The following is an 18,772-nucleotide window of genomic DNA, read 5'->3' on the forward strand; positions in this document are numbered from 1 at the left end:
CTCTTTCAAACCCTCCGATCCCGGGAGAGAAGAGCAAACAGGGCCCAGAGGTAAAACCTGCAGCTTGAATTTATTGTCCTGAACTTACTGACGTTCAGGAAAAGAGCTGTGCTGTTCTTTCCAGTGCTGTTCTGGAGCCCATGACGGGAGCTCTGATGACAACTGCCAGCTGCTTTCAGAATTAATGTCCACCCCCCAGCCCCCGCCCCCGGTTTCCAGGGTCCTTTCCTCTCTCCCCACAGAGGGGATGCCGGCACCGACACGTAAAACACCGTGTGGCCTGGGGTGTCATCCCTCCACCTCTTCCCCCCTGCCCGACGGCTGCCTGGCCCAGGAGCATCTGATGGAAGGGATGAGGGGCCGCAGATCCCTGCCCGGCAGAGTCAGCCGCTCGCAGCCTTGATTCCGGTGGCGGGAGCTGGAACAGCTGCCGGGAGAGGGAAGCTCCGAGCTCCTGTCTTTAACCACGTCCATTGTGCAGGCCGCCGTCGTCTGTGTCACAGTTACGCCTCCTGCAGGTTAGAGCCCCTTCCCCAGTTCCCGTGTCAGAGACGCACAGTCCAGGAGCGGGCAGGATCGGCCCTGAACATCCAAGTCAGGGCCTGGGGCTTAACTGTGAGGCTGTTCAGGGGCAGCAAGGGTTGTTTCAGAATCTCTCCTGGCTGTGTTATCCCCCTAAGACGTGGGAAAGTGGTCATTGTGCTTCTGGGTCTGGGGCCCGGTGTTGGGTGGTAAGGTGGTCCCATGTGCATCCTGGGTGGGGGGCACACAGAGGCCTCTCCAGGTTCTGGTTACCCAGACCCCTCCTTTTTTATTCCTCTGCTGGGTGTGTTTCTGCCTTTTCACCAGGGAACAGATACAGGCCCAGCTCTGAGATGTGGCGGGTTCAGGCCCAGACCACTGCAATGAAGGCGGCACGTCGGTAAAGAGAGTCACAGGAACTTTTTGGTTTCCCAGTGCCTAGAAAAGTGATGTTTACGCTCTACTGAGGTCTGTTAAGGGTGCGGCAGCATTATGTCTAGAAAAACAATGTACATACCTTAATTTTAAAATATTACTGTGCTCGCTTCAGCAGCACATATACTAAAATTGGAACGATACAGAGAAGATTAGCATGGCCCCTGCGCAAGGATGACACGCAAATTCGTGAAGCGGTCCATATTTTTCCAATAAAGATGTTTAAAAATAAATAAATAAATAAATAAATACTTTATTACTAAAAATGTCAAAACAATTACAAGAGTAACATCAAAGATCATTGATCACAGATCAGCATAACAAATAAAATAATAACGACAAAGTCTGAAATATTGCGAGAATTACAACAGTGTGACGCAGAGACACAAAGTGAGCAAATGCCGTTGGAAGAAATGTGCCAATAGACTTGCTCAGCCAGGGTTGCCGCAGACCCTCAGTTTGTAGCACACCGTATCCGTGAAGCGCATTAAGATGAGGTGTGCCTTATATAAGAGGGAAGAGGAGAGCCTCGTATCTGCCACCCTCCTGGGAACTGACAAACGTTTTAATCTAGAGAAAAGAGTTAGAAATCCAAAACGCAAGTAAAAACGGTAGGTGCTCGAGTATGTTTTCCGAGCGCTCCGTGGGTTTCCCTTTCTCCCCCGTGGGCTTTCTGTAGACAGGGCACTGGGGGAGGGGAGTGCCCTGGCAGCGGTTCCTATCCTAGCTGAGTTCCAGAACCTTCTGGGGAGCTTTTACAAAAAATGCAGATTCCCGGGTGTCCCTCAGACCTGCAGGACCAGATAAACCTCTGACCTCGCTAACTCGGTCACCCCTAGCATAGCAGGAAATGTCCAGGGCTGGGCCGTCCAACCCAGCTCACGGGGAGGCGCGATCCAGAAATGGAGTGTCTTTTTCACCCGGTGGCAAGGTTGGGCGTTTTCCTCTAAGATGAGTGACTTGGCGTATGTGAAATCACCGCCGTACAAGGCCTGGCCACTCTCGTCACGTTATCCCTTCAGCGCCGCTCCCCTGTGGGCCAGGGCTTCTCCGTGGTGTGTCTGTTGCCGAATCCCCATCATGGTGGCGGTGGAGAGGCCGTGGGGACGACCTTGCTCTGGACGCGGGCTCCACCGTGACGCCCCAGATCCAGTGCGCAGAGCCTGGACCACGAGGCTGCGGGTCTGCCTGGACCAGGCTGAGAACCCCAGCCCGCGCCCCGCAGTCCGCTGGCTTGTGTGTGGCACTGCCCACACGTCCCTCCTGTCGCCGCCCAGCCTCCATCCCAGGGTTAGGGAGGAGGTTCTGCTCAGAGCCAGGCAGACACGCCCTGGGTTTGCGCGGTGTTGGGATGCGTGGATTGTGGTGGCGAAGCCGAAGTGAGATCAGACGCGGGATGGCACCCGAAGCCACGACCCTCCTCAGGACGACTGGCCGAACGGTTGGTCTCCAGCGACCTCATCAGGCGCCCCCTGCCCAGGCCCCCCACCCACCTCAGGGCAGCCGCAGAGTCCTACACACGTGTGAGGACCTCAGAGTGTTTATGATTTTTACTTTACATCTGAGTACTTGCCTTCCAGAGTTGACATAAACATTTTTAATCACATTTATTTAGAGTTTTAAAAAATGAAATGAGTAACACATCACACAGAGTTATCCATAAAGTATGTCCTGTCACGTGCAGTATATGATATCACATGTGTTCTAGCAGCTCCAATACGTTATGTAATGTGCCTCCCCGGGCTCAGAGCCCCACCTGTAAGACGGCCATTTCTTGAATTTACTGTGTGTCTTTTCTATCCGTTTTTAAAAACAGCTTTACGTGCACATATATGCACACCATGAGCAGTGTGCTGTGGGCTTTCGTGTGCTCTTTTCAGCATGTAAACAGAGGTCCCACACCCTACCCATTGCTCCCCATCTGCCTTTCCACCCGCCACTGGGTACAGGCTGGGCCCAGCTTTCCCTGAAGCATCTCTCCCCTGTGTGAGAATAGTCCCTGTGGAGGGTTACGTGGGGTTCAGGGGTCTTCCTTGCTCAGGCGTCCACACGTGTGAGGGTCCTCGTGGCTGTGCTGCCCGCAGGGTGTACACGGATCTGTCGGCTGGACCTTGTGGGTCGCTCTACACGCTGGCCGTGCTGGCGGTGGCGGTCCAGCGGCCCCGGCCTTGAGCTGCCGCCACCTCCCTCCCGACAGCCCTGGCCCTTCAACCCTGAGGGCCCGTGGATGAGCCCTGGACGCTGTTCCAAACTCCCCAGGCGGCCCTGAGCGACGGCGGGGTGAGAGCCCCTGCTTTAGCCTGGGAGGGGGTCATCTGCCAGGGGACGCGGGACCCCAGCCGGAGGAGTGGTGTCCAGTCGGCCGAGAGTGTGCGCCCACGCCCGTCTGCTGCAGTCCCAGGGATGCTGGCCCTGGTCGCTCGGGCCTCGTCCAGGGCCTCTGGGGGCCCACGGGAATCGAAGAGGAAAGGGTGACCTTCTGGGCTCTGCTGCTGCCCGGGAGCCCCAGCACTTGTGCAAGGTGGTTCTGAGGTGCGTCCTCTCCTGCAGCCCCGTCCTAGGGGGAGGAAAAGCCTGGGCTAGAGCGGCTTGTGCCGTGATGCCCCAGCCGTGAGAGCGGGGGGTGGGACTGGTGAGGCTGGGGGCTGCCTCACCGCCTGCCCCCACCTCTGTTCCTCCATCCCTGCCTCCTGCCCTCGGCCTCCTCCTTCCCCTGACCCGCCCCTCTTCCCCCCACCCCTTCCCCCCCGCCCCGCTGCCCTGCCTGACGGTCGCTGGCCCGGCTCTGCAGCAGGCGGGGAGCAGCGGGCGCCCGGCAAACGGCTCGCACTGCGGCTGAGCGGCCTCCCTCCTGCAGCCCCGGCTCCCTGTGGGCTGCCGGGGACCGGGCTCCCTTCTCCTTCTGGAAGGCAGGTCGGTCTTCCCGGGCGCCCTCGGCCCCCACTTGCCCACCTCTCTTCCCCTGGCTTTGTCTGGTTTTGTTTGGAACGGTTATGGGAAGGGATGCTGCAGACAGAGGCTGTGTGGAGGGCCCTCGGCAGGGGGCTCAGAGAGGAAGGCCTGGGTCAGCCGGGGAAGGCGATGGCGACAGGAGACTGGCCCTCTTGAGTTCCGTGTGGCTTCTCAGCTTTCATGCGGCGTTAGTTTAAAAGAGCGCTTCCTGCGTGTAGAAGGGTAAGGCTTTCGTGGGGTGTGCACGGGTGTGCGTGTGTGCTGGTGGGCATGCGTGTGCCTGGCCGTGTTGGAGGTGCCCCGGGACGGAGCGGCCGTGCTCTGGATGGAGACCGGCCGGCGCTGTGGGCTGGAGCGACGTGGCGAGTCGACTGCTTCCTCCTTGTAAACGGGGGATGATGAACGCTTGTCACCTCATCAACTCATGCACGCACACACGGGCTGCCAGGACGGGACAGGGGATGGGCAGGTTTTGGGGTCGGCGTGGTACCCACGGAGCCCCCAGCACGCTGACTCTGCGGGGGTCGAGGCTGTGGTGGGCTTGGCATCCCGTGGGGAGGCCGTGGTGCTGGCTGGTCTCGGGGGAGCCCCGGAGGAGCCATGGCCTTCCGAGGATGCGGCCCGTGGGCAGAGTCCCGCGGCCGCCTGCAGGCCTGCTTGACGGAGCCGCGACCCGTGTTAGGAGCGGCCTCGAGCCATGTGTTCACCCCACGCTGCTTCTGCCGCAGGGATAAACGCCCAGGCCCGGAGACTGCAGCGGAGCCGCGCCAAGGGGACCCCAGCCCCGGCCGCGGGGGGAGCCTGGAGCCCCCCTCCACCCCGGCTGCGCCGCACGGTCAGCGAGACCAGCCTGGGCTCGGCCGTCGCCCCGCCGTCTGCTGCCCGGGGCCCTGAGGAGCCCGGCCAGGACGCCATGCGCTGCTCCCTCTACGAGTCGCCCCACCTGCTGCTCCTGCAGGGCTACAGCCAGCAGCACGTGAGCGCCCCTGTACTGGGCCCGAGGCGGCGGGTGGGGCGGCGGCGCACCGGGCGTGTGGGAGGCTCTCGGCTTGGCGCCCCCGCCCCTCTGCTCCTTACTGACCACATCAGCGGGGGACTCGGGGGCCGGAGAAATGGGCTGGGGGGGAGCACCCCACTGGGTCCGCCCTAGACGCTGGAGGAGGGTGGCGGCTTCCCCGTCCTCTGCTTCCAGAACATTCTTTCTTCCGGGCTGCAGTGGGCGGCAGCAGGGCCTTGGGAGGGGGTCCCGCCAGCTCATCACTCACTGATCCCAGCATGGGTCTTACCTGGTACTGAGCCCCCTTACTGCCCGGCCTGGCGGGCCCCTGGGGAATGGCCCCCGTGGGCTGGGGCGCAGGCCTCCCGCGGCCTCGAGCGTGTGCGGGGCGGCTTTCTCTGAGGAGTCCCGCAGGCCCCCGCCCCGCGCCCGCATTTTATACCACTTTTGTCGGAGGCCTCTTGGCCTGAAGGGTCTCGCCCTTGGCGACCCCGCCGACCCTGCCCGTGCTGCCGCCCCGGGGAGGTCTGCTGTTCCTCCCGGCCTCTCGCTCACCCGCGTGTCCCCCGCTCCCTTTCCTGCTCCACCTTCCCCGCACACTGTGTGACCTTGTCAGGGCTCTGCAGCTCAGGTCCTGGGAGGCGTCTTCCCTCCCGGAGCCGGCGCACAAAGGAGGGGCGCTTCCCCAGCTTGTCGCTGTCACCTGGCAGAGCGGGCGGGCCTGGCGTGTCTGTAGACCAGTGTCTACGTTCAGGTCTGCCCTTGGCTGGCCTCTCACGTCTCGAAGCTGGGGCCGCCCCGCCACCCCACCTCGGGCGTCTGGTGTGCCACCGAGGCTGCTCTGGGAGATGGGGTGGGCGCCCAGTGTGGGCAGGCAGTGGGTCAGGAAGGGCTCCGGGGAGGCGGGGGGGTGCTGCCCAGGGCGGCTTAGGTACCAGGGATGGAACTGCCTGAGTGGCGTCCTGCCCCTGAGGTCTGGTGTCTGCGTTTCAGGACAGCCTGGTCTACGTGCTCAACCGGGAGCGGCACACGGTGGGCCAGAGGACCCCCTCCAGCAAGCCCAGCATCAGCCTCTCGGCCCCCGACATCCTGCCCCTGCACTGCACCATCCGCAGGCGCCGGTCGTTGGGCCGAGCGCAGGCAGGGGCACAGCTGGTCCTGGAGCCCATCCCCGGGGCGTCCGTCTCGGTCAACTTCTCGGAGGTGGGGGGCCGCGCCGTGGTGCTGCGCCATGGGGACCTGCTCTCCCTGGGCCTGTACTACCTGCTGCTGCTGAAGGACCCAGCGCAGGCCCAGCCCCTGCCCGCCCAGGCCCTGGCCCGCCTCCGGGCCATGCCGGAGAGCTGTAGGATGTGCGGCGCCCCGCTCCGGGCCCGGGGCGCCTCGGTCTCCGCGAGGTCCGGCCCACCCCGGGCACGACCGCTGCACCTGGAGTTCGAGCCCGACGTGGAGGACGCGCTGCTGCAGCGGATCATGACGCTGGTCGAGCCGGGCGGCAACGACCACAAGCTGACCCCCGCCTTCCTCCTCTGCCTCTGCATTCAGCACTCGGCCACCCGCCTCGAGCCGGGCTCCTTTGGGCAGCTCCTGCTCAAGATGGCCAAGATGATCCGAGAGACGGTCTGGGTCAGTGGCGGGGCGGGGGGCGGTTCGCTGCCGGCGGCCTCGGCCAGGAGAGGAGCGGGTGGGAGCTGCGGCCGCTTGGGTGGAGGGCGTGAGCTCCCCCTTGACCGAGACGAGACCAGCCCTCGTCGCTGTCGGGCGAGCAGGATAGGCAGGGCCACCGGGGGAGCTGGGGTATCCGCCGAGGGTTCGGCTTCGTGAGCTCCGGTCCTGTGTCCTTCCCCACGGCCCAGCCCTGCCGGTGCCCAGGCGGCCTGGGAGCCCCGCGCTTTCTGCCGGGAGCAGGTCGAGCCCCTGCCAACACCCCACTGCAGAGCCCTTGTTGGGCTGGGGGGAGGGGGGGGCACAGGACCGGTCGATGCTGTCCATTGAAACTTTGCCCAGGATGGTCTCTGGACCGTGGCACCACGCATGTCCAGGCAGAATTCCTTGCTGGGGGGCTGACCCCTGCACCGCAGGACGTTGGGCAGCATCCCTGGCTTCCCCCTCCCCCCCAGCGGCTGGCAACACCCCTCCCCTCCCCCCTCACGGAAGCGGCTTCAGGCACTGCCAGACGTCCCCTGGGGCCAGAGCAGGCCGGCAGCCCCCCATCCTCTCCTGCCCCTCCAGGGGCTGGACTCCCTGGGGACCCAAAGGATGGCTGGTAGTTACACGCAGTCCTTCAGAGAGACCCCCTTAGTCTCGGCCGTGCTCACCCTGAGGCAGACGTGGGACAAGGAAAGCAGTTGGCCGTGTAGACACTGGATAGATTCCTCAGATTAATATCCGCATTTAAAACGTTTGAAACTTTTTAAAAGCAAAAGCCATCCTGGCTTGCCACATCCAAAGGTTTGTGCAAGCGATCTGTGTGCATCGTGCGCATCTGAGCCGCGTCCCCCAGCGTCCCGAGTGGCATTTGGTGTGTGTGGTCGCTTCCCCGCTGTGCAGCTGAAGTCCGTGCAGAGTGTGGACCGAGCGGCCTGACGCTTAGAAGCTCTGAATTTCACACGAATCACCGGCCTTTTCCGAGTCTGCTCTGTGCCAGACACTTACTAGTAATCAGATGCTGTTGGACTTAATTTCCACAACCACCCTGACGGCGTAGGTGCAGTGTCCCACGTCACAGCTGAGAACGCCGGGGCAAAGGAGGGTGCTGGTGACTCCGGGCAGAAAACTGGATCCCCCCGAGCCCGAGTGTCGTCCCTGGCTCCCCCGCCATGCACATGGGATCAGCCCTGCGAACCCCCTCCCCTGCCCCCGTGCAGGCTTGGAAACGGGCTTGTGGAGGTGGGACCCCCTCACCCCAGGTCCCGGGCCCGGGCGTCCCCCGTACGGCTTCCCCTCTGGGGTGTGAGAAGTCTGTCTAGAGCCTTGACTTTCATTTGTCTGTCTGTTTCTTGGGCACCAGCAGCCTCCTCTGCATCCCCCTGTGCTCACATGTCTCGTCAACTCAGGCCGATGTGAGCCTCTAAGACAACGTGTGAGGGAGTCGCGGTTAGGACCACGCTTAGCCGGATAACGGCACTAAAGCAAGAATGAGTTCTTGATTAAAGGGGACAGAAAATGTTGGCTAGACCTGAGTCCCTATGGGGACGCTTAAACATACTTGTGTGTACTCAGGCCCACGTGCATCTGCTCCACGTTACTGGGGCTGACTTTTAAAAGTGCGTCTATGAAGCTTGACCGTAAGAGTGTTGCTAGAACGTTCATTCTGACATTTGTCATACGTTTGACCCATCTTTACTGCTCCCTAAGTGGCCGGCTGTTACGTAAGAGAGATGGCTGTGAAACGGTGCTCTTGTGGGAAACGCGTGGTTCGTACGCAGTAACGGAGTGCCAGGAGATCAGATCACGTGGAAAACAGTCTTCCCAGTGTAGCTTGGAGCAAATTGCCCGGTACGGGATGCCCGGAGCAGTGATGCCATGTTTCACGTAGATGAGAGCCTGTGTCAGTGGTGTCCTCACTGCACATTGCCTGTGCTGTCCTGCTTGTCTCATCTTTGCTTTTTTTCCCTTTATAATTGTAGGAGAAAACCAAAGAACTCGCCGAGAAGCAGGCGCACCTGTAAGTACGGCCCCGTCTTCATACCTGCCCAGCAGGCCACTGGTTCCCCAGGAGCCAAGTCCCAGCACCCCTCACCCTGCAACCTCTGGGCTCAGCTCTGTGTCTGTCTGTCTCAGGGTGGCTGTTTCCATGTCTGTAGTCACCACCCTGGGCAGCTAGCTCTGTGTCGGGGAGGTCTCTCCAGAGCGTCTGTGAGACGAGTGGGCACGACCCTCCGGGAAGCCTTCTCCTCGCCCTCCCGTAATTGCTGTGTTAATGCGAACCTGCTTTTTGGGGGAAGTGGACGCCTCCCGGTGTAAAGGTGGGGCAGGGGGTCTCCGCTGTCCAGCGTCGGTTTTCATAGGACGTATGGGTCCTACTTTTACGCGCCGCTGGGGGGACCTGAGGAAATCATTTGGCAGTAACGGTAAAGGCGTGCGTATCCTGGGACACCCCCCGCCTGCCCTTGAGCGGACACCAGCGAGAACCGCCTTCGCAGAAGGTGGCGGCGGCACCTGTGTTTGTGCTGCGGACCCCTAGCCACGGTGAAGGCGTGAAGGCCGCAGCTTTCCGTCCCCTTGAAGGAACACGCACGTGTGACAGCCCGAGCAGAGGTCGCCTGTGGCCACTGCCCGTCGTGGACGAAGGGCTCGCGGGGCCGTAGGTCATGCTGCGGTCCACGGGGTTTGCCTCACTTCCGCTTATGCGAGGATGACACGTGAAGGCGCTCTGTTCATGAAGCACGTGGTTGCCGTCCGTGCTTGTGGGGCGCCGCCCGCCCGTGGTCCTGTAAGCCAGTGGTCCCCAATCTTTTCGGCACCAGGGACTGGCTTCGTGGCAGACAGTCTCTCCACGGACGGGCCGGGGAGTGGGAGATGGTCCAGGGGGCGATGAGAGCGACGGGGAGCGTCAGATGAGGCTTCGCTCACTCGCCTGCCGCCCACCTGCTGCTGCGCGGCCCGGGGGCTGCAGGGGGCACTGGGGACCTCTGCTGTAAGGGAGTCGGGAGGAAGCATCATTATCCCCTCCCTCCGAAGCCGGGAACTAGAGGCTCAGAGATGGGAAGCCGGGGTCTGAGCAGCGAAGCTCCCGCTGGGCTGAGTGGAGCAGAATCCCTGTCGCTCACGGATGTGCTCTGTTGGCTGCCGCCCTGCTCGAGGGTAGTGGGTAGCGGGGTGCTGTTACAGGCCAGGCCCAGGGCGGGGGGCCCCACGGAAGACAGCCTACAGCTGGTCCAGCACGGAGGGACCAGCTGAGGCCCAGGCAGCTCGGAGGAGCCCTGCATCCTTCAGGTTCCGCACAGCAGGGGAGGTCCGCGTGAGGGAGCCAGCCTCACCCCGTGACGGGTGTGGCGGCCTCACCCCCGGCTCTGCCCCATCCCCAGGGTGAGGCGGGCCTGGAGGGAGGAGTCCTCAGGAGCACCCGGCCCTCACCCCCGAGCGCATCCTCCCACCGGTGCCTGTCTGCTGGGGCCTTGGCCCTTAGACAGGAGGAAACAGCCCCTCCTTCAGCAGCTCCTTGTGTCATTAGGGCCTAAAAACATCCCTGGCTCCATCCCAGCGAATGCTTTTTTTTTTTTTTTTTTTTAATTTTTCCATCCTCCCACCGGTGCCTGTCTGCTGGGGCCTTGGCCCTTAGACAGGAGGAAACAGCCCCTCCTTCAGCAGCTCCTTGTGTCATTAGGGCCTAAAAACATCCCTGGCTCCATCCCAGCGAATGCTTTTTTTTTTTTTTTTTTTTAAATTATGCATCACTTTCAAAATACAGAAGAGTACAGAGTGTATCAGTTACCCCTGAACCCACACCTGAATTTAACATGATCCACATTTTGCCCCATTTGCTTCAGGTCTTTCTTGTGTGCTTCTTTTAAAATTGTAAGTGGCCGTTAACTCTTCCTGAACGCTTTTTCCGTGTCTGTGATCGTCACACATTTTCCCCTTGAATCTGAGTGTGGGTCCTACATCAGGAGGTTTTCTGAACTGTGATTGGATTCCCAGGATCGAACCTCTCATAACTATTGATTTTGTTATTAGCAAGGCGAGATGCGGTTTGTTGATACTTTAGGATTTTCCCATCTGAATTCATAAGTAAAATTGGCCTGTGAATTCATTTATGGTTTTGTATTGTCCTTGTCTGATTTTAATGGCAAGGTTCTCAGAAATGAATTGGGCAGCCTTCTCTGCTTGCAGTTCTCTGAGTCGATTTATCTGAGGGTGAGGACTCTGGGCTGTGGAGGTTTCCTGGAAGCAGCCCAGAAAAGCGTCTGGGCGGTGCCTGTGTTTGCTGATTCCATTTCTTTAATGTTTATGGTTTATTTAGTTTTCTGTTTCTTCTTGTGTTGATTTTGGTAAGTTTTGCTTTCCTAGGAAATTATCTATTGCCTGTGTTTTCAAAGTTATTGGAATAAAATTGTTCGTTATATTCTCGTAGGACTTCTTTCATCTCTAATATATTTGTAGTGATATCGCCTTCATTCCTGTCGTGTTCCTATTTTTTTCTCTCCCCACCCCCTTTGATTTATCTTCCCAGGCATTTGTCTGTTATCATCTGTTTAAAAGAACCAATTTTGTTGTTTCTGTTTACTTTTTCTTTGAATTTCCTTATCCTTGCATAATTTCTGTTTTAATTTCTTCTTTGACTCATGAATTGTTTAGAAAGTTTTTTGAAATTTTTTCATTTTTATATTTACTAACAAAAATGTTTTAAATTTTATTTCCAGTAATCATAATAATATATTATTAATAATAATTAATATAGAAGAGCGATAATTTCTCCTGTGCAGGTGTCCCAGATGATCTTTATTTTTATTTAAAAAAATTTTTTGGCCGCATGATGCGTCATGAGGGATCAGTTCCCCGACCAGTGATCGAATCTGCGCCCCCTGCCGTGGAAGCGCAGAGTCTTAACTGCTGGACCACCAGGGAAGTCCCCCTGATGATTTTTTTAAAAATTTATATCAGAACGTCATTGATTTGATTTGGTTTATTTTTATTTATTTTACTGTGGTGAGAACATTTAACGTGAAAGCTACGCTCTTAAACTTTTAAGCGTGCAGTATAGTATCGTTAACTGTAGGTGCGCTGTCGTACAGCAGGTCTCTAGAACTCGCTCATCCTGCGTAATTGAGACTTTACGCTCATCGATGAGCAGTTTCTCTTGTCTGCCCTCCTGCCCCCACCCACTGGTAACCGCCACTCTGCTCGCTGATTCTGTGAGTTTGACTATTTTGGGTCCCTCATGTAAGTGGAGTCACACAGTACGTGTCCTTCTGTGATTGGCTTATTTCACTGAGCATCATGTCTTCAGGGTTCATCCGTGTTGTTGCATATTGCAGGATTTCCTTCTTTATTTTTTTTGCGGTACGCGGGCCTCTCCCTGTTGTGGCCTCTCCCGTCGCGGAGCACAGGCTCCGGACGCGCAGGCTCAGCGGCCACGGCTCACGGGCCCAGCCGCTGCGTGGCATGTGGGATCCTCCCGGACCAGGGCACGAACCCGTGTCCCCTGCGTCGGCAGGCGGACTCTCAACCACTGTGCCACCAGGGAAGCCCTCCTTCTTTATTTAATGCTGGATAATGTTCCATTGTGTTATAAACCAGATTTTCTTTATTCATTCATCCGTCAGTAGACCTTGCGTTTGGTTCCACGTCTCGGATATTATGAGTAGTGCTGCAGTGAACACCGGACCAGGGTGCTAATATTTCTTGGAGATCCTGATTTCAGTTCTTTTGGATAAACACCAAGAAGTGGAATTGCTGGATCATAAGGTAGTTCTACTTTTAGTTTCTTGAGGAACCTCCGTACTGTTTTACACGGTGGCTACACCAGTTTGCATTCATGCCAGCAGTGCACAAGGGTTCTGATTTTCCACATCGTCACCAATACTTGTTGACTCTGGTCTTTTTCATGAAGCCATTCTGACAGGTGTGGGGTGGCAGCTTCTTGTGGTTTTGACTTGCATTTCCCTGATGATTAGGTATGTTGAGAACTTTTTCATGCTCCTCTGGCTGGCTGTCTACTTTGGAGACATATCTATTCAAGTCTTCAGCGCATTTTTAATAGGGTTATTAGTGATTTGTTTTCTTTTCTTTTTTTTTTTTTTTTTGCTTTTGAGTTGTAGGAATTCCTTATGTGTATTGGGAAATTCACCCCTTACCTGATATGTGGTTTGCAAATGTTTTCTCCCATTCCGTGGGTTGCCTTCTTATTCTGTTAATCGTTTCCTTTGCTGCACAGAAGCCTTTCCGTTTGACGTAACCCCACTTGTCTATTTGTGTTTTTATTGCCTGTGCCTTTGGTGTCATGTCCCTGAAATCGTCGTCCCTACTCGGTGCTTGCCTGGATGGGTGGGCCAGGCCGCTGCGCCTTGTTTGTGTCCCATGGTACGGCAGGGCTGGCCGGTGGCGCGTCCTCAGCGCTGACCTCGCTGGGACCCAACACCAAAGCTCCACTTGGCAGTAGCTGGTGGATTGTTCTTCCGTGCAGGCCTGCCTGTCTGTCCCGTTGAGTTCTGGGCGGAATGGAGAAGGGCAATAAATGTTGAAAACAAAATGGAGCTAGGCTCTGACGAGCAGATTCATCCTTTTTTGATGACATAAAGCTCTTCGTGCGTGCACGTGTGTGTGCGTAATTCAACCAGCGAGGAGAATGGACGAGAGGAACAAGATAAGCAGTGAAAACAAGGAGATGCGTCTGAAGCCCGTCCCTCCCCAGGAGCAGGACGGAGAGGGGTCATGTTTTCTGTGGACAAAAGTGAAGTTACGTCAGAGAGAGCAGCAAAGTGCAGGCACAAGGAGAACGTGGGAAAGGGAGCCCGAGGCCCGTGGGGCACGGAGGAGGCCAAGGCTGCAGCCCTCCTGACACTTCCGCACCAGCCCTGCCACTGATATGGCCCCTCGGCTTTTCCCGTGGGCCTGATCGCCAGGACCCCCGGCACGACGGTCACTGCAACAGCCCTCCAGGAGTCCCTGAGCTGCTCCAGGTGCCAGCAAGCCCTCCAGGCAGGATGAAGAACCTAGGGACAGCGCCGTCCTCACGCGATGCCCGCTGACGCCTGCCTTGCCCCCCGGAATCCGCCAGTAAGAGGCACAGCCCAGCGTCACCCCCAGACAGACCCAGTTACCTCTGGGTGGTTTGATTTGCTTGTCAGTGGATCTCTGCTCACCTGTCAGAGCACCTGGCAGGTGTGGTCATGGACCCTCCGGTGTGAGGATGCTCTCAGAATGCACAGCCCACCGACAGGCTTGCTGCCAGGATGAGGAACCGTGCCGGCGAGACACCGACTGGCATTTAGAGGGAGGAATCGCCCGGAGCTCTGCTCGCCGCACCTGCCCCTCGGCCTCCCCAGGAGGCTGGTGAGGACGGCGCGGTGTTTCTGTCACATTGCGGGCGACTCGGACACCAGGTCCTGGATGCTGGTGGCTGGGGCCCGGGAGACGCGGGAGGAGGGGCTTGAGATGGGCGGAGCTGACCTCGCAGGCTGCCATCGAGGGAGGCAGGCGGCCCCCACGTGCCCAGTGTCCCGTGGAAAGGGAGTGCCACGGGCCCTCTACCCCAGACGGCCGTACCCCAGGGTGGGATGGGATTGGAGGGCCGGGAAGGGCCTAGCTCCATGCTGCCACCTGGGAGCCCCTCCTTCCTCACTCCTCTGCCCGCCGCCCAGCCCCAGACACGGCCAGGCAGCCTCCGTGAGTGGCGTCGTTTGTGGGTTTTCTAACGGTATCTCTGAGTCTTCCAGTAACGCCCGTGATCCCTGCCTCCTGACGCTGCCTTAGCTGTCGTCTTCCGCCTCCTGCCGTGATGCGGCAGCACTTAGCTGCCCTTGTCCGATCACCACCCCAGGCAGTTGCACCTCTGCTTGTTTCCTCTGTTAGTTACATTCCTAACTTAAGACACCCGCCCTTGTCTCTTGCTCTTGAGTACGAGGGGCAATTCCTGTTGCTTGTCCGAACGGTTTGCTTTTGAGTTGTAGGAATTCCTTATGTGTATTGGGAAATTCACCCCTTACCTGATATGTGGTTTGCAAATGTTTTCTCCCATTCCGTGGGTTGCCTTCTTATTCTGTTAATCGTTTCCTTTGCTGCACAGAAGCCTTTCCGTTTGACGTAACCCCACTTGTCTATTTGTGTTTTTATTGCCTGTGCCTTTGGTGTCATGTCCCTGAAATCGTCGTCCCTACTCGGTGCTTGCCTGGATGGGTGGGCCAGGCCGCTGCGCCTTGTTTGTGTCCCATGGTACGGCAGGGCTGGCCGGTGGCGCGTCCTCAGCGCTGACCTCGCTGGGACCCAACACCAAAGCTCCACTTGGCAGTAGCTGGTGGATTGTTCTTCCGTGCAGGCCTGCCTGTCTGTCCCGTTGAGTTCTGGGCGGAATGGAGAAGGGCAATAAATGTTGAAAACAAAATGGAGCTAGGCTCTGACGAGCAGATTCATCCTTTTTTGATGACATAAAGCTCTTCGTGCGTGCACGTGTGTGTGCGTAATTCAACCAGCGAGGAGAATGGACGAGAGGAACAAGATAAGCAGTGAAAACAAGGAGATGCGTCTGAAGCCCGTCCCTCCCCAGGAGCAGGACGGAGAGGGGTCATGTTTTCTGTGGACAAAAGTGAAGTTACGTCAGAGAGAGCAGCAAAGTGCAGGCACAAGGAGAACGTGGGAAAGGGAGCCCGAGGCCCGTGGGGCACGGAGGAGGCCAAGGCTGCAGCCCTCCTGACACTTCCGCACCAGCCCTGCCACTGATATGGCCCCTCGGCTTTTCCCGTGGGCCTGATCGCCAGGACCCCCGGCACGACGGTCACTGCAACAGCCCTCCAGGAGTCCCTGAGCTGCTCCAGGTGCCAGCAAGCCCTCCAGGCAGGATGAAGAACCTAGGGACAGCGCCGTCCTCACGCGATGCCCGCTGACGCCTGCCTTGCCCCCCGGAATCCGCCAGTAAGAGGCACAGCCCAGCGTCACCCCCAGACAGACCCAGTTACCTCTGGGTGGTTTGATTTGCTTGTCAGTGGATCTCTGCTCACCTGTCAGAGCACCTGGCAGGTGTGGTCATGGACCCTCCGGTGTGAGGATGCTCTCAGAATGCACAGCCCACCGACAGGCTTGCTGCCAGGATGAGGAACCGTGCCGGCGAGACACCGACTGGCATTTAGAGGGAGGAATCGCCCGGAGCTCTGCTCGCCGCACCTGCCCCTCGGCCTCCCCAGGAGGCTGGTGAGGACGGCGCGGTGTTTCTGTCACATTGCGGGCGACTCGGACACCAGGTCCTGGATGCTGGTGGCTGGGGCCCGGGAGACGCGGGAGGAGGGGCTTGAGATGGGCGGAGCTGACCTCGCAGGCTGCCATCGAGGGAGGCAGGCGGCCCCCACGTGCCCAGTGTCCCGTGGAAAGGGAGTGCCACGGGCCCTCTACCCCAGACGGCCGTACCCCAGGGTGGGATGGGATTGGAGGGCCGGGAAGGGCCTAGCTCCATGCTGCCACCTGGGAGCCCCTCCTTCCTCACTCCTCTGCCCGCCGCCCAGCCCCAGACACGGCCAGGCAGCCTCCGTGAGTGGCGTCGTTTGTGGGTTTTCTAACGGTATCTCTGAGTCTTCCAGTAACGCCCGTGATCCCTGCCTCCTGACGCTGCCTTAGCTGTCGTCTTCCGCCTCCTGCCGTGATGCGGCAGCACTTAGCTGCCCTTGTCCGATCACCACCCCAGGCAGTTGCACCTCTGCTTGTTTCCTCTGTTAGTTACATTCCTAACTTAAGACACCCGCCCTTGTCTCTTGCTCTTGAGTACGAGGGGCAATTCCTGTTGCTTGTCCGAACGGTCACAGCCGCTCTGTTCTCTGATTCTCAAAGAGAAGATGTGAAAGGAAGCCATTTACCAGAGTCCTTTTCCAGCGTGGCCTCGGGCGGTCCTTCCTGTGAGGGTTTGTAGGCGATGTGCCTCTAACCAGGTTATGGATCTGAATCCAATTCCCAGCCTGACGCTGGCAGGCTGACAGATCGTGGTGGGTTTTTTGAGCGTCCACTGTTCTCACGCACAGAGAGCGGCGGGTTCGGCGTGACTCTTGGTCTCTGTCTTGGCAGTCAGGAGCCCCTCTCCACGGCCAGCTTCACCATGGCGGGCCTGGTTCCGGACCTGCAGCACATCCTCTTCTGGATGTCCAACTCGGTTGAGCTTCTGTACTTTATCCAGCAGAAGTGCCCACTCTACATGCAGAGCCTGGAGGAGGACCTGGACGTCACAGGTATGGCCGTGCTGCTGCTCCCAGGTGGTGAGCGTCCCCGGGCCGTCTCAGGGGAGAGGTGGCCCCCAGAGCAGAGATGGGTGTGTGTTGGGGGCGTCCCTCAAGAGGGAGGTGACCTGCCGGTTGGGCTATAACCCAGTGCCTCTCGTCAGTGACGCGTCGGCGCTCTCTGTCCCCATCGTTTCACGCAGCCCCACTGTGTTCTGCCTGGGGAGGCCCCGGGAGACACAGGTCACTCACTGCATTCTGTCAGCCCTTGGCCGCCAGCCCCTCCAGAGCGCACCACAGTCTCAGAAAGGAGGCGTGTTGCTCGTGAGAGTTAGGAGACTGTGTGACACGTGTTGACTTCAGAGACTAAAATGTAGGAAAACGTGCCTCGTAGAGCTGATGCAACGCAGCGTAAAGCGCTGAAAACGCTCAGTGAGAGAGTGACTCTGACTGGGGCAGTCTAGGAGGGCTTCATGGAGAAGGTGGTGTTCGGCCAGGCCCTGAGGGGGGTGTGAGATGTCAGCTGTCAGTGTGTCTGATGGGGCCGCTGGCGGGTCCTGGCATGGAGCCAGGACGGAGCAGCGGGGCTGCACGCAGCGGGACCGGGTGTGGCGGCCGGGGACCAGGGGCTCGGTTTCACCCCGTGCGGCCTCGCTCTGCCCTGTGAGGACAGAGCCGCCCGCTTCACTCCCTCCTGTCCGAGCGGGCGTGCGCCCCCGCCCCGGGGGCCTGCCTGCCTCGGGGAGCCGTGGGGAGGCCGCGCGGCAGGACGGGCGCGGCCGTGTCTCCCGGGACACAGGCTCACAGTCAGCCTGAGGCCCTGGGCCCTGCTGGTTCCCCCGACCGCCGGCGAGGGGGCTGGTCTGCCCAGGGGCCGGCTGTCCCACTCTGCGCTCAGTTGGCCACCGGCTGCTGAGATGGGGTGGCGGAGCCGAGGCCCTGGGGCGTCCCGGCCAGGCCTGGGGGACGGGCTCCGCCTACCTTCCTCTCGTCAGTCTTTTCTCCCCCCGACTTCCCAGGGAGGGGGCGGTGGGGACTGTCTTGGGCTCCCAGGGCCTCCGTGGATACGTGGCAGAAGCAGTGGCTCCTCCGTGCCCCAGTGGTCATTCGTTGCAGGCCCGCTGGCCTGTCGCTCCCTCCCTTGTCCCCCTTGGGCGGACATTGTGAACACCGTCCAGTAGACCCCCAGGATGGGGCAGCTGCTGTCTGTCCACTGGGCCTGGGTTGGACGCAGACTGTCACCCACCTTTCCCCCGAACGTGACGCGAGGACTACACCTCCTGAGTCTCCGTCGCCAGCGCGCCTCGCTCTGAGCAGCAGCCGGGCCCACCCCGTGCCTGGTGCTGCTGGAATCCAGCGCCTGCGGAGGCTTCCTGTCGCCTCTCTCCCCAGACCCTGCTGAGCTCCTTTCGGGGGGTGGCCTCCAGCCCCCCAGGACTGAGGCCACAGCGCTCAGCGGGCTCTGAGTGGAGGGGACTCTTGTGCACGTGGCATCGGCTGGCGAGCACCCGGCCTCTGGCTGGTCCTTCCGTGCGGAAGCCAGGAGGCCGGCATAGGTTGGGAGATGGCACCCCGTCACCCCGACTTCGGGCACAGTGCTCACAGGCGAGTCCCGCCGGTGCCCCTCCTTGTCTGGACGTATTTCAGACGCCGTGTTGAGAGGCTGCAGGCCTGGGGTTAGCGTATCCTTCACAGGGACCCTGAGTCAGGCTGATTTTCATGAGAAAAGCTGCTGGGGGGCTCTGCTCTTAGGAAGATATTCTTGGTCCAATGCCCAGATGTCGTGTAGCCCAGTCGACGTTGGGAGAGTGAGCATGTGGACGGCTGGGGTCCCACCTCTGTCCGCCCCGGGGACCACAAGGGCTGGGGAAGCCACAGCAGGGCCTGAGCGTCCCAGAAACAACGTCCGGGGCGGTGCAGGCTCTGGAGAGCTCAGAGGAAAAAACCATCAACCAGGGGGCGAAGGGAAGGTCAGAGTTGGCGTGTTTGGCCTCCTGACCTTCAGCAG

General features: G+C 59.3%; 2 protein-coding genes across 2 annotated transcripts in view; both read left to right on the plus strand.

Moving 5' to 3' along the window:
• Positions 1 to 3,129, plus strand: part of LOC103079634 (poly(A) polymerase beta) — a 21,589-nt gene extending 18,460 nt beyond the window's left edge. Inside the window, 2 exon segments of the mRNA XM_082931219.1 lie at positions 1,980 to 2,092; positions 3,042 to 3,129. Coding sequence (XP_082787345.1) covers positions 1,980 to 2,092; positions 3,042 to 3,129 — 201 coding nt within the window.
• Positions 1 to 18,772, plus strand: part of RADIL (Rap associating with DIL domain) — a 59,147-nt gene that overhangs the window by 28,034 nt on the left and 12,341 nt on the right. The window contains 4 exon segments of the mRNA XM_007447086.1: positions 4,638 to 4,885; positions 5,900 to 6,532; positions 8,536 to 8,573; positions 16,616 to 16,776. Coding sequence (XP_007447148.1) covers positions 4,638 to 4,885; positions 5,900 to 6,532; positions 8,536 to 8,573; positions 16,616 to 16,776 — 1,080 coding nt within the window.

The sequence above is a fragment of the Lipotes vexillifer genome, unplaced genomic scaffold (assembly GCF_000442215.2).
Source record: "Lipotes vexillifer unplaced genomic scaffold, Lipotes_vexillifer_v1.1 scaffold625, whole genome shotgun sequence".
Lineage (NCBI taxonomy): Eukaryota > Metazoa > Chordata > Mammalia > Artiodactyla > Lipotidae > Lipotes > Lipotes vexillifer.